The sequence below is a fragment of the Conger conger genome, chromosome 16 (genome assembly GCF_963514075.1).
Source record: "Conger conger chromosome 16, fConCon1.1, whole genome shotgun sequence".
Taxonomy (NCBI): Eukaryota; Metazoa; Chordata; class Actinopteri; order Anguilliformes; family Congridae; genus Conger; species Conger conger.
Window position 1 is genome coordinate 34,161,992 of NC_083775.1, and position 15,057 is coordinate 34,177,048.

At 41.5% G+C, this 15,057-nt stretch overlaps 1 protein-coding gene across 4 annotated transcripts; it reads right to left on the minus strand.

Annotated features, from left to right (window-relative positions):
* Positions 1-1,133: 1,133 nt before the first annotated feature.
* Positions 1,134-14,865, minus strand: glyr1 (glyoxylate reductase 1 homolog (Arabidopsis)). Of its 4 annotated transcripts, XM_061224249.1 has the most exons (16): positions 14,311-14,864; positions 13,436-13,472; positions 13,206-13,285; positions 12,960-13,098; positions 12,596-12,727; positions 11,885-11,968; positions 10,506-10,559; positions 9,305-9,355; positions 8,646-8,719; positions 7,542-7,641; positions 7,000-7,110; positions 6,711-6,812; positions 6,213-6,375; positions 4,683-4,862; positions 4,404-4,528; positions 1,134-3,129 (listed from the first exon to the last, which is right to left on the minus strand). In XM_061224249.1, the coding sequence occupies exons 1-16, from the start codon at positions 14,346-14,348 to the stop codon at positions 3,055-3,057; spliced, it is 1,545 nt and encodes a 514-aa protein (XP_061080233.1). In that variant the 5' UTR covers positions 14,349-14,864; the 3' UTR covers positions 1,134-3,054. The 4 variants fall into 4 exon arrangements, with proteins under 4 accessions (XP_061080233.1, XP_061080235.1, XP_061080234.1 ...); XM_061224251.1 differs by lacking the exon at positions 11,885-11,968 and having other exon boundaries at positions 14,311-14,865; XM_061224250.1 differs by lacking the exon at positions 10,506-10,559 and having other exon boundaries at positions 14,311-14,865.
* Positions 14,866-15,057: the final 192 nt, after the last annotated feature.

Genomic DNA, 15,057 nt, shown 5'->3' on the forward strand with positions numbered 1-15,057 from the left:
TTTGCTCCTCCCATTGTACAATAAATGGAGACAGCTTCCGCTTACTGATTCCATGGATACCAATGGGAGTTGTTCCACAGCGCATGAAGCCAGACGCGGAGGCTGCCATGTTTGGCTATGGGCGTTTTCGGGGCACAGAATGCGCACTGCGTACCAAAACGTTAAGGGATGAACAGGAACAAAATCTCTACCGCTAGGGAAAGGACATCATTTAGTAGATCCACATCTCCTAAGCCTGCCACGTCTGTAGGCCTAATTGATAACGCGGCTTCAAGCCAAACTGAAAGGACATTCCACATTAACGTTTTCTACATCCCTGGGTCCAAAAGACGCCTTAGTTTTATTTTTACGACCCCAGTAAAAAAGTTTTTTATTTTTTACTTTTTGTACTAGTCATAATAAAAGAAAAAAAATCAAGATATCTAATTCAATTAGAATTCTATTTTCACTCCTCAATAATTCAAATTGTTCTAAAAATAAATTTAGACTGGTCATATGTTACCATGCATTGCATAAAATTAAAGATACCTATACTAAAAAAAATCGTGTAATTCTGTAAATCCAGGTCAACATTTTTGACCAGTCTCAACTATATTTCAGAGATCGGAAACAAATACCTTGAACGTGAATCAGAACTAGTCATAAAAAGATTGGATGCATTGACATTGTAAAAATGGATATGCGGACATGGAATAGCCAGAATTTCGATGTCATAGCTTTCATTTTAATTTCTACTAGTAAAATTAGTTGAATTAGTCTTTAATAGTAACAATTGTGGAAAAGAGCGAAATTCAGGAAATTTTAAGTGGTAAAAATGTCATTCTTACCAGTAAAAAAATCATGAGCGGTTATAATTTAATTAGACATGTTGATTTCTTGTTCGGACAACTAAACAAACTTTTACCAGTGAAAATTTTAATGACATTGATCAACTTCATTAATACGTAAAAGAAGTGTCACCAGAAGATTAAATGGCTACACCTCCGGCAACCACTGGAGATCGCGAGCATCAGGGGGAATGTTGTTACCTGGGGTCCCCTCCCCTAACTTCTTCTTGGAATACCACTTCCGGCTGGTGTCACCCTTAAAAATGTCCGTGTGAATAGCATATGAGAATGAAGCCATTCGACAAATTTAGTATTTTGTTTCTTTAATCAGCAAAGGCTTAATTTAAATACACAAAATGCCTTGACATTTCCAACGGTATAACAAATTATAAATACTCCCCAAACCAAACAGCGACAGTTTAATGGGACCAATTGAACTTCTCCGTGCCCTTAAACTTGATCTGTGAGTGCATGTGTGCTACACATCAATAATCAATTTACAATAAAAGAAAAACAGGAACAAAACCCCGGTGCAAACACTTAACAGACCAATCTACAGTAATAGGACACTAAATTATTAATAAATTCAGTAGAGTCTAATCAACAGCATATTACTGCCACGTGACTGTAACTGGGCTATTTACATCTTATTTAAATTAGTAAAAGTTTTGTTTTTTACACAGCTCTATGGAACAGCCATAAACAAGCAATTCACATCTGTATTTGGTAGAAGAAAATGCTTATTGAAACAAGCAGAAGTGGGGTAATTTTGACCAGTTTTGACATGCAAAGTAATTTTCCGTAAAAAGGATTTGTGCCAAAAAAAAGAAATGGTCTGCACATTTAAAACACTTCAAATCTTCTCAAACTTCCTTAAATTACATCTCAAACAATATTTACTCAAATGAAAAGGGCTAAAAGCATAACAATTTGCGCATAATTTATTCTGCCAGTAAATTAATCTTCCATAAAATTTAATGAATTAATATGAAAGCAACTATTGCTTTCATAAAATAAAATAGTGTTAGTTACCTTGACCGTGGAAAAATTTACCCACTGCCTTTCCTCCCTGAAACTCGACCTCTGGCAGTCTTCACTCTTCGCAATCAGAAAATGTTAAGGCGAAATAAAGCGTACTATAATAAAATAAAATAAAACTGGTCATGGATATTTTTCAATCCATAAAGGCAGCAGGATGGGGGTCCCTAATTAAAAATGAATCACAAATGATCATTCTCCGTTTAGCTGCTCTTTACACTCTGCATTAAATAATCATAGGCCTCTACCACCAGAAATTCTAAGTCGCTAACTGGTTTCAAATCATGCTAACTGTATCACTACAGTGAGATGATTTGTTGTTACTGGATAGCATTTTGCCATGGAATGAACCACAGGTAAACAAATTGCAAATTAATTCACAAGTAAAAGTTGATGGTTTGTAAGCCTAGAAACACTGAACATGCCTCTTAATATATGGCAGCTGATTGTTACAATGACTCATTGACATAAATCAATGACACTGAAGTTTCACAGTTCAGGACTAACCTCTGCATCGTCTTACAGTAAAATAAAAATACATACTGCATTTTAAGGCATTGGAATACTCTAAATTCCTAAGACATAAATTGTCACTTTACCCCCATTTTCAGGATGGTCAATAAATGTATAGCCAAAAAGCATTGATTGAATGATAGCTCAAGAAAATGAAATAAATAAATACATCTATTAGTCAAGGGTTACAACTTTAAGGCATTGAAATTGCATTGTCATGGGGCTGTTTGTATTGTGAACAATTTTCCCAATTTAAGGAATTCTGGACATTCAAAGTAAGTTATATGAACAAAACAAACTGAATGTGTGCAGATGTGCACAAACAAACCTTAACCGAAACACATCAAATAAGACTGCAGTGGGTAAACTCAAAATCACAAAGAACACACTGCATTCATTTCACCCATAAGACTGACTGCCACCTAACAAAGTGTATATTTACACACTTTTTAAACTCGCACGTTTAAAGAAGTTGAATACCCTCAATTTTATTATACATTTAGCTCTTTTGCGAAGTCAGTGCAATGCTCACATTTGGCTGCTTGAAGTTCCCATTGTTTGTGGGAAGAAATACCAAGGCAGGCAGAAATCAGATCACATTGTTAAAAAATATGGGAAAGGGAGGGGGGGGGGGGGGGGGGATGGATGGTCCAGAGTTTGAAGTAGGTCTACTGGCTCAGTGGATGTAGGCTCTGTAGACCGCTGACATGTCATTGTCAGACTGGTCCAATGCTTTTGCCCTCTTATAGACCTAGGAGACAAAACAAACCTTTTTACAACTTCCCTTCAATTCAATAAAGGGTCAATAAAACAGACATAGCAGTGAGCAATTAAGCAATTTATTAGGTAGACCTGTACACCAGCTTGTCAATGCAAATATTTAACTGGTCAATCAGGTGGCAGCAAGTAAATGAATGAAAGCATGCAGACGTGGTCAAGTGGTTCAGCTGTTGGGGAAGAAATAGGATCTAACTGACTTTGACCATGGAATGACTGTTGATGCCAGACAGTGTGGTTTGAGTATCTCAGAAACTGCTGATCTCCTGGTATTTTCCCGCACAACAGTCTATAGTTTAGTAAGAATGGTACGAAAAACAAAACATCCAGTGAGCTGCAAAAACGCCTTGTTAATGAGAGGTCAGAGAAGAAGGGCCAGACTGGTCGAAGCTGACGGGAAGAGCATCTCTGAACACACAACGCAACTGTATTCAAATTACAATTCAGAATTAATCAATATGAGGATAAATTGGCTATTGAATGCTAATTGTATGCGATAATCCTACAACATCGTTATAATAAAACGATTTCTTCTATAGTCATGGGACAATAAAATTTCTGGACTCGCCAAGTCGTTCACCAGATCTGAATCCAACTGAACTTGCCTTTGATATGCTGGAGTGAAAACTACAGGCGAAATGAGTATGATCTGAAGATGGTGTCAAGGACAGGACAGTGCTGTGCTGTGCTGGGTTCACCTTCACTTGCATAGCCAAGTTTCTACTTGATCTTGGGTCAAAAGAGTGTGCTTTTTGTTTTGCCTAGCAACTACAAAGTCTCCATTTGCATCAAAAGTGCAGTCATGCATTTGGCCATATGCAGACACAAAATTCACATGGGTGCATCTTATTAATATACAGCATTTAGTGCGAGCACTGAAGATGGGATAGACCTGGCCCAATTGAGGCTGCTACACAAAGAGAATTAACTTACATTAATTAAAAGAAATAATCCGTGGTGGGTGAAAACATTGTGAAGGGCCAGTCCATCGCTATAATAGTGTGACCAACTTATAAAATAAATTATAGCCCATGGCATGAGTAAATAATGAGCTCGTTCCCATGAACACCTTATATCACCACCTCTAATAACTATGTTACATGCTTTTAGAGGTATACTGATTACTGGCCACACTAAGGTACACTTGCAATGTGTGATCCAGTGAAGATACAGATCCCAAGTAGATGGTCACAGTATTAAGTATTAGGTATTAGGTATTAAGCATAAACGAAGCAGATTGAACCTTACCTCATTGGCAGCAGCTGCCATTGGAGTTGGATGATTGACAGAATCGCCCATTGAAATTGCTAACCTAAGATCTTTCTGAATGTGTTTCAAATAGTAATCCGGTTTGAAGTTCCCCTGTAAAATATCTGAGCAAAAAAGGGAAATTTTACAACTACAGCAAATAATAATGAACAAAAACCACTTGATCGACTCACAGAAATTATTACTATGAACCTGCCCATCACAACTGAATGTAAATACAAGTGAATTTGTGCACAAAAACACTGGTAAAATACATACTTTGGCATTTCTGATCCAGGAAAATGCTTGCCATCTGCCCCTGACAGAGAATGTCCAAGAAGGTCTGCTGCAACTGGCCAGTGGCCTGAGTCAGCGTCAGCCCTTCAGCGATGGTTGCCATGAAGCTGCCCTGAACCATGTTCAGGACCAGCATCATCTTCGCAGCGTTGCCCGCTTCACCTGTAGGGAAGAGGCCACGCAAGGATTATACATTTAAATTAGGGTGTAAAAAACAAACAAACAAGCAAACAGTAAACAGGCTGAACAGGCTGTCCCCCCACCTCCGCACGTTTTCATTGGGGGGGGGGCGGGGGCGGGACAATTACCCGACACCTGACATTAAGCTTTCAATGGATAAATGGTAGATTGGCTTGCAGTAGTTCAAGCTAGGTACAATTCCCCGACAATTAATATCCAAGTGAACAGAAGCGAACCTGACCTGTAAACGGTACAGCATTAAGATGACATTTCTTCGAATTTTAAGGCAAAAAAAAAAAGAAAAAAAAAAAGAAGAATTTAAAAATATATATTTTTTGAGTTTCAAAATGATTTAAAAAAGGAAAAAAAGGCCCTGTGCAAAAGTTTGGGAACCCTGTTAGTTGGTACTTTGAAACTTATCCTCGAGCAACGATTAACAGCTTGCAAATGGTTCCTGTTCCCAGCTAAGAGTCTTTCAATTCTTGCTTTTGGAATTTTTCCCCATGCTCCCGGGCAGAACCTCTCGCTCAGAAATATTCTTCAGCCTCCTGGCATGTACAGCAACTTCAATGTCTGGAGTGACCTTTGAAAATGAGCCTCTGGAATTTCTTGATATTCAGTGGAATCCATTCTTCCTTCCACTTGCACAATATTTCCTGTGCCCCCAGCTGCCACACCACCTCCATGCTTCATAGTTGAGAAGGTCTTCTTCTCTACAAAGGCTTCACACTTTCTTCTCCAAACATACCTTCTTTGGTGGCGCCCGAAAGTTTGTCGGTCCAAAGCACATTGTTCCAAAAGGCGTCAGGCTTTGCAGTGTTTTTTGCATACTAAAGACGCTTAATTTTGTGTTGAGGTTGTTCTTCCTGGCAACACTGCCATGTAGGTCTTTGTAGTTTAAAGTACGTTGTACAGCTGTCCTGTGAACAGCTAGACCTGTGTTTGCTACTCTTTTTTGCAGCGACGTGTGAGTCACTACATTTCTCACCAGGTCTCGAGCTGTTCTATCTGAAATCATTCTTGATCTTCCAGACCTTGACTTCAACTGTAACACTTACGTTCCATTTTCTAATAATGTTTCTGACAGCGGAAATAAGTTGATAACTTTCGTATCATTAAATTAAATAAAAAGAAATGTGCTTTGTGTGTACTCAGTTTCCCTTCTAATATTACATTCCCTCATGATCTGAAACCTTTCATTGCGACAAATATGCAATAACAGAGGGAATCAGGAAGGGGTCTTTGTATGTTTATATACCAACACCTGGAACTGAAACATGTGCATATTGTGTTCCAGTGACAACATTTTGAAGTGCTGCTCGTTCTACAGACCGAGGAAGAACGAGGTCTTCCCCATGGCTTGGAAGCAGCTGCTGCAGTCTTCGTACACGCTCCGGTCTCCGGCGGCCAAAATAACCAGCATCCCGTCGTTGGACAGCTGCTGGCTCCCGGACACTGGGGCCTCCAGGAAACGGCCTCCTCGGGACGTGATGACCTGTGAGCACAAACGCCACGTTCAAAATGAAGACCGGGAGAGCAGTCTGGTGAAGACTGCACTCCAATGAAGACTGAGAGAGCAGTCTGGTGAAGACTGCACACAGCATGTACCAGAGACAGCTCTGTGAAAAACTGCACTCAGTACGTACCTGAGACAGCTCTGTGAGACTGCACACAGTATGTACCTGAGATAGCTCTGTGAGACTGCACTCAGTATGTACCTGAGACAGCTCTGTAAGACTGGGCACATCCTGCATCTGAGATAGCTCTGTGAAAGACTGCACATAGTATGTACCTGAGGTAGTTCTGTGAAAGACTGCACACAGTACGTACCCGAGATAGCTCTGTGATAGTCTCTGGGTCCACCGTGGACATTTCCACGTAGCATTTCCCTGGCCTGATCCCCTGCAGGACGCCACTGGGCCCCAGGACCAACTGGGGGACACAAAACCAGTTTGTGTTCACATGTTGCATATATACCGCGCTCTAATGAGCCGAAGGACCTTTACCTCAACCCTATCCTTCCCAGAAGCCACTTCACAAATCTGTTCATTCACACATTTAAACAAATGAAAAATGAAATGCCAAAAATGTAAACGGGTCAAACCAAGTCAGCACTTACATCCTGGGCTGCCTTTGGATCTGAAACGCAGGAAAAGGTGATGTCACACATGGACACCACCTCCGCCGGGGTCCGGCCAAGCCGGGCACCGTCCTGGATGAACAGGTCGCACTGAAACGAGGGAGAGTTCGGCGAGGTCAGCACTCTGGGTATTCCTCAACATTACACAGCCACAACCACAACACTTCTGCATCACATTACATTAATGGCATTTGGTAGAGCGACGTACAACAAAGTGCATACCCATAACCATGGATAAGTGCACTGAAAGACCCTAGAGGGAAGTACAATTTCAACTGCAAGTACAATTTCAACTGCAATTTCACTTCTACCCACTTTGAAAACCAAAACCTTGCATGCAGAAAGAACAGACTTCAATACAGAAAGAGACAAAAGCAGCGGTTCACAATACACAAATTTCCATAAGCAGGTGTGGCTCCAATCGAACAGATAAATTATATCTATTTGTAACGTAAACTCAAAAATGAGAATATATCGGATATGGGACTATGTCCCAATGTGGAGAAGGAGAACCATTTTACCTTTTCGGCCGTGCGGTTCCATACAGTCACAATGTGGCCCATCTTTAACAGGTTCGAAACTATTCCGCTTCCCATGAGACCCAGTCCAAGGAATCCTATCCTGGAATAAACAAACGTTCAGCCTGAACTCACGGCACAGTAACAAGCACAACAAACAGAATGAACAAACGTTCAGCATGAACTCACGGCACAGTAACAAGCACAACAGAATTAAACGTTCAGCATGCACTCACGGCACAGTAACAAGCACAACCGAATGAACAAACGTTCAGCATGAACTCATAGCACAGTAACAAGCCCAACAGAATTAAATGTTCAGCATGCACTTGCTGTCTGCAGTTACGACGCATCTCTAGCAAATTATGCATGTTTCTGTTCTGCGAGTCAGACCTGGGTCAAAGGTTTTGGATTGAAATCCTTTTTCCGTTTCAGATTTCCCCCCGTTTTCTCCCAATTTAATAGCCAATTGTGCCCTGTCTTTTCTAACTACCCCATCCCCCGGGGGCCCGGATGGGTCAGACCATCCTGAGAACGTCACGTCTCCTGCAAGCTGCATCATCCTGCCCGCGACCGTGATTCAGAGAAGCCCGGGGTGCTGTTGTACGCGCCGATCTCACCAATCCCCACCCCCATGGAGCGGAGAGCCAATTACACCGCTCCATGTGAGCCGGCCAAACTCAGCTCGGGGTGCGACCGCAAACGAAGCGATGCCTGCATCAAGGTCCGCGACTTTAGCAGTGTGCCACCGTGGCTCCTAATTCAAATACTTTTCTGTGCTTGACTGATCATGCCTGGTGCAACCAAGCTAACAGAGAGGACCTGACAGGAGGGTGTGCACTTTGAGAGCTCAGTAAAGCATAGAAAAGTAATTATCTGAATCCAAAACAATTATGTGTTCGATCCAACCCAGGTCTGACTCGCGGCACAGACATGCATAACATACTGCAGACTGAAGGGTTTACAGACAGTAACATGACCATAAACTGGGAAGTATTGCGAGGGCATTATGGAATCTTTCCATTGAAACTCATGACTACCTTCACTGAGGGAAAACAGCAGTGGGAGTGAAATGGAGAAACACCGGCATAACACGCATATTATTACCGTTTATCGGTGGGGGTTACGCTGCCATTGATGGCTGTGCTGTCTGCTGCTTGGATAGAAGTCGATCCCGCATCCTGTTTAAAGTCATCGTTGGGATTAATGTAGATGAAGTTATACTTCAAACGGAAAATGAACCAGAGATGTATTTATCTGCAGATTACATCAAAACGTACTTATGAGACTGACGGTGTGTCGTTTGCGCTGAAAGAAATTCCGTTTTGCACATTTACCACTTATTTAAATGACAACATCCAGATTCATATACTTAATAAACTAGCTGGCTGACTCTGTACATGTGCACACCGTGTTTAAGAGTTTTAAGAGGAATGAGGTGGGGACATTTAATTTTCAGATTAGTAGAAGCATATGCAACGTATAATCAGATTCCGTATATTCAGAATAAGGCGTAAGCAAGTTTTGCTCTTCAGAATAAGAATTGGGCATGGGCTGCATGTAATCAGAATACTTTAGTTTCCCAAAAAAAGATCTGAATAATGATGTGCATGTAATCACGGTCAGTCACAAGCTTGACAGCCAAGTTATCACGGAGTAATCAAATGTACATAAGAAAAATGTGAATATGAAATCTGAATTCAAATAAATAAATTTGACAGTAGTTACAAACATCCAAAAATATCCTTCAGTCATGGCTAACTTACCTCCTCAATAATCTTCAGCCTTTTGCTGATGGGCTCCATCGATGAACCAGGCTGTGAAGAAAATAAACCGAGTTTAGGTCGACAGTTCTGCGTTAGAGAATGTCTTTCACAGGTTAAAGCATACGCAGCAGAGAAGCAGCGGATCACACTGTTAAACCCACCCGAACAGAAGGACAATTCGGTACAAATAACAACGCTGCATTCAAAAGCACGTTCAAATAAACTAAAGGCCTCTCTGCAAACATTATATGCAACCCGCAAGGAGCAGGGTACTCCAAAACACACAATGATATGACATATCATTGGGGGGGAGGTTAATTCATGAAATTAAATTCATAAATTACTAAACTAATGTAATTTGTTAATTATTAATGCAGTGCTCTGCAACCCTGACCCTGGAGAGCTACGGGTTCTGAAGGTTTAGGTTTTTGCCTCAAAATCAATATGCAATTCTGACTCAACATACCAGGTAAAGCAGGTGAAATGTGTAACCAACAGCAAAAAATTGTGCTGTGACTTCTAAACATTCAATTACTAGACATACAAACATGCTTAAAGTTTTCAAAAATCTCTGCATTTTTTGTGCATTTAAGAGCTAATATTATTTAAAAAATTCCCGTTCTTACGGCGATTGCTGTAGGCACACAGTTAAAAGTATTAGCGCTTTCGAAGCGCAAGTGGTGGCAAACGACCTGTCATTGCTCAAAATGCATTGCAAAGAACGGAAAAGGCAGCCATTTGGTTTCACAGCGCACATTCCTGTAAATAAAGTTGACAATTAACTAGTTTACTTGAACAGCACTGAACAACACAAAACCATGCAAGACACCAACAGTCAGTGGCTGTGTGACGCCATCTTCTCAATGCAGTCAAAGCTGTCCACTCTGTACTGCCCATCATATACAGCACCTTTCGGCCGTCTGAAATCTGACGCAGGCCACAATATTTGCTCTTGACAACTTTCTTTAAAAAAGCACTTCTGAGCTATCATTTGGGTAGCAACGTAGCAAAGTTTAAACATGTTAGACATATTGTGAGTTTCCCCCCCCATTCCTGCCATAAACGTATTTCTGAGTAACGACAAACACCAGCAGACCCTTGGGCTCTCCAGGACTAGGGTGGCAGACGCCTCTGCTTGTGGAGGTCCTGTGGAGGCGAAGCTATGCTACACACAGTGCAGTCCAGCAGTGCTGCTGCTTACCTTCTCAGACCGGCTGAGCAGAAAGTGATGGAAATGAGGGTCATCCTTTACTGGCTACAATGGGGAAAACAGTTACATGGGAGAATCTTCTGGAAAGAGAGCTGCTGCTGCTGCTGCTGCTGTGACATGCAGAGTTAAATCTAGAATGTAGTTACATTGGCACAACACGATGAAAGGCACTCAATATATCAGCAGCTTGAAGCCATGCTAATACAAGCGTACAGGTCTTCCTCGTAAGGCACCGTAATCTTGACCTTAATCAAACTTGGCCTAGTTCTGCAACCACAGTACAGTTTTCCATTCCTCCAGTGCTTTTTTGGGCTAGAATTTGGTGTTTGTACCAGAACACACAAGCCTGCCAGGACTGGCGTGAAAACCATTACACAGTTCCTGGCTTAAACATAAAGACAGATGCTGTGGCAGGACCTGAAATGAGCAGTTCATGCTCGAAAACCTACCGATATGTCTTAAAACAACTCCGCTGGCTAAAATTCCTCCACAGCAATATGCAAGACCGATATCAAATTATAGAAAGAATGTAGTTGCAATTATTGCTGCTAAAGGTGGTGCGTAAAGTTTAGGGGAGCAATTACCTTACCTTCGGGTGTTTGATTACAATTTTATTTCATGAAAGAAACGTGTGTTCTTAAATTACTTTTTTTGGATTTATACTCAGATTTCCTTCGTCTAAGATTACATTTTTGTCTAGATATCTGAAACCATTCAGTATGACAAATATGCAGTAAGAGGAAATCAGGAAGGAAGGGGTAAATACTTTTTCAAGGCACTGTGTATACATTCAGTGACCACTTTATTCGGTAGTTATTCAATTTCTTGGTCTTTTGCTGCTGAAGTCCAGCAGCTTCAGGGCGCAATGTGTTGCACATGCAGAGCTGCTCTTCTGCGCACCACTGTTGTAACGTGGATATTTGCGTTGGTGTTGCCTTCCCGTTAGCTTGAACCAGTCAGGCCATTCTCCTCTGACCTCTCATTAACAGGGCATTTTCTCGCCACAGAACTGCAACTCACTCTGATGTTTGGTCTGAACAACAACTGAACCTCTTGACCATGTCTGAATGGTTTTATGCATCGAGTTGCTGCCACATGATTGGCTTATTATCCATTTACATTAACAGACTGCCGTACAGGTTTACCCAATTAAGGGGTCACTGAGTGTATGCCGCAGATCTGAGGTCAAAGGTGAAATCAATTTCAATTCAGTCAAAAGAGAGAAATGAACCAAAATTCATCTAATGAACTGAAAAATGCAGAATAGAATTCTTCACAGAATGATATCGGTTTGAATTCACTTTGCGCACAGACGGAATTGAGCCACGCTCTGTCGTACATCAGAAGAGAACGGCGTTCGTATGACCTACACTGCTGTCCCATTTGAATCCTGTGACTGTCCCAGGCACCAGCCGTTCAACAGAGGAAGGCTCGGGGTCAGAGTCAGATAAATCCTTAAAGAAGAAACGAAGAACATTCACCTTGTATTTACATTTATCAGGTAAAATGTGTCTGAGATACAGAGGCTGTGACTTTCTAGGAACTAGAGGCAGCGAGTGAAGCAGGGAGCATACAAGCCAGAATCCCGGTAAGCTCAGCAGAGCTGTGCTCGGGGAAAAGGGAGCGTACTTAACAACAAGGAGCAACAGTACAGGAAACAAATGCTCCACTGTAACCTGACCCCATAGCAGGTGTGGGAGAAGAGGCCTTGGGCCTCAGCTCTGTTTCAAACACACACAAAAAAAAAAAAAAAAAAAAAAGTAAATAAATAAACAACCCAGGGGTGCACAACCCCAGTCCAGGAGGTCTGGCCTGTGTGCTGGTCTTTGTTCCAACCAATTACCAGAGTTTATAGTTCTGACACCTCTAGAAACGACACCGTTTAACTGCTGCATTTGAGCACTGCAAAATGTTGAGGACACACTTGCAGTCTGGGGCAGCGACTGGAGCTTATACCAATGCCAGATAAAGATATAACTGAGCCAATTAAATAATTAAGAGCAGAAGTCCTGGAACGGATCAGAGCTTCTTGTCCACCCCTGATGCGGCACAAACTCCCCGCACGGGCGGGTGTCCTTTACCTTGTCGCCTCCTCTGTGCACACCCGGGTCATCCTCCTCTTCCGTACGCAGTTTCACAGCTTTCCCAGAATTCTTTCGGCCTTTCACTTCAAACACGGCCGACTTGCTTTTGTCTTCAGAATTATGGGATCCCTGCAATAATAGCTGGTTAACATGAGCCACAGGCAACGATGGAAATTCTGACTACTGAAACAAGCAGCCTAGCCTGCTACAAGGTGTTTGTTTTCCTAGTCTCAGAAGTCAATAAGTATATCAAAGAAAATGGCTGAAGTCTCGTATCAAAGTGCATTGCTGCTGTTGTGAAAACAATGAGGACTTTACATAGAAATACATGTTCTTACACAGCAGTAGATAACCCAGTCACCTGTTCTTTTCCTTTAGACTTCTTCAGAAACTCCTCCACTGCATCCACCGCCTGTTGGAAGCGCTTCCCTTTGTTGATCTTAATCATTTCCTCCTTGTGGGGGTGGTAAGGCTTCAGCTGTTCCACTTTTATCCAGGCGCTAGAAATACAACCCACATACTGAACCGAGGAACATTCTGGGAAGGTGCACGAGAGCCATGCTGTCAGAATGTGAAATTATTAAAGTGGGATAAGATGTGTACTCACTGATCTTCAGTTCCAAAGAATTTCACAAAAAAACATTTTTTGCCTCTTGGCTTCTTCAAGTCCTTTGGAGGGCTTACGACCTAAAACGAAAACCGGTAAAATTACATGGGGCACTTGCAGGAGTAAACATATGTGCAAGGTTAATTAACAATTAGCATGGAATGTGCTACTGTTATTATATTAAGTGAGCCTGAATATTTTTTCTTGGGGGGAAAAAAACTGATACTCACCTTCCCTGGCCAAGGTGGATACCGTCCCAGCTTCCCCCTATAAAACATGATAGTAACGATAGCTTGCTATCTTACGGGTAATATTTGGGAAACAAGCTGCAATGTTATATCTGGATAAGGCATGTGAAACTAGTCTATAACGTTAAGCTAGTTGCACAGGATTCTACCGTTGCATACGCCAAGCCCATGGTTAACGTTAGCAATTCAGAAAACTTAGCAAGAGTTGCCGATACCACCAGCTAAGGCCCTTCACTATAAATAAAAAAATGGTTAGCAACCTATCTTGGTTAACGTTACCCAAGCTGCTATTTATTTTAAAGGGTAAGCGTTAACATTAACGCTTGTGGAGTAGGAGTATGATCTTGTAATGTCTTATAACGTTAGCTAATAAGTTACCTAGTCTCCATCTTAGTTAGCAGCTAAATTGTTCATATACAATTGCTGAAAGCACAAGATAGTTAGCTCTAGCTATAGTAACAAGCTAGGGAGCAAGTTTTTCTGCCACTAGCCATCTGTAATACAGGCGTCTGTGTAGTAAAACATCAAAACATCTTAATGGTTTGCGTCAACAATTAGGCAAAAACACTACTAAAATTCGTTTTAAATGGATTTATTAAATGTAACTGGTTATATTTGGATTCATTTCAGGGTGCAGCTATTCTGCTAACAAACGAACTACTTTCTCATGAAAATGAGCTAACTCGGTTTGTTTGGGTCAGAACGTCATTTGCCAACGTTCGGCAGCTCAATGTGCGACCATTTCTTTGCACCTCCTGTTAATCGGTACAAAATATAAAAAATAAACGGCCATGTAAACATATCGCCTTGCATTATACAACAAAATTTACAATTTAACACAATTAAACGTTTCTCACCAAACCAAATCTCCGATTCTCAAATGCACGGTCGCCATCTTAGAAATACTTATCGCACAAGCATGCCGGGTAACTGCAGAACTGTTCTCTGGGGCGGGGTTGCTCCGAGGCAACCCCGCCCACAAGTGTGTTCATTTATTCATCAACAAGCCCTGTATCGCCAAAGATCGCTAGCAGGTAAGTGACGACTATCTCAGGGGATTTTAAACAATATACTATGTCACTAGTTACTAGTTAACTATGATATTAACGTTCGCTAGCTAGTTTGGCCAGATGTTTTCACACAAAAAACAATAGCTTAACATTATGCTGTGGTCTTTCTTTTCTTGTAACACGAGAAAAACATTTCCATTTAAAAGACTTGCAGGATCTATGCACTATTAACATTAAAAACAAATATAGCCGTACACTACCCTTTTCACTCATTGTTTCTAGCATCAAATATGTGAGGTTCCACCTGCTTAAAATCCCCTTAGATAGTCATTTACCTGTTACTTTTTTTTTCGTTCACAGTAGCGATAGAACACTTTTCTGGACTTGCTGGTTCTCACTGCAGAACATTTGCCCCTTGCCTCGGGGCAACCCCGCCCACAATGTGTGTTTTCATTGGTTCAACGCTATTCATGTATTCGTCAACACTTAGCAAGTCCAGAAGTCCAGAATATATATGAACACACATTGTGGGCGGGGTTGCCTCGGAGCAACCCCGCCCACAATGTGTGTTCATTTATAGCAACCCCGCCCACA

What these genes read in the sequence shown, in the direction of transcription:
- glyr1 (XM_061224249.1), bottom strand. Translation starts at nt 14,348, where the DNA reads ATGGCGACCGTGCATTTGAGAATCGGAGATTTGGTTTG. An exon ending in TTCTTTGGAACTGAAGATCA is followed by an intron (nt 13,099 to 13,205) that starts GTGAGTACACAT and finishes TTGTATTTCTAG; the next exon opens with CGCCTGGATAAAAGTGGAAC. An exon ending in CCTGGATCAGAAATGCCAAA is followed by an intron (nt 4,529 to 4,682) that starts GTATGTATTTTA and finishes TTTTTTGCTCAG; the next exon opens with ATATTTTACAGGGGAACTTC.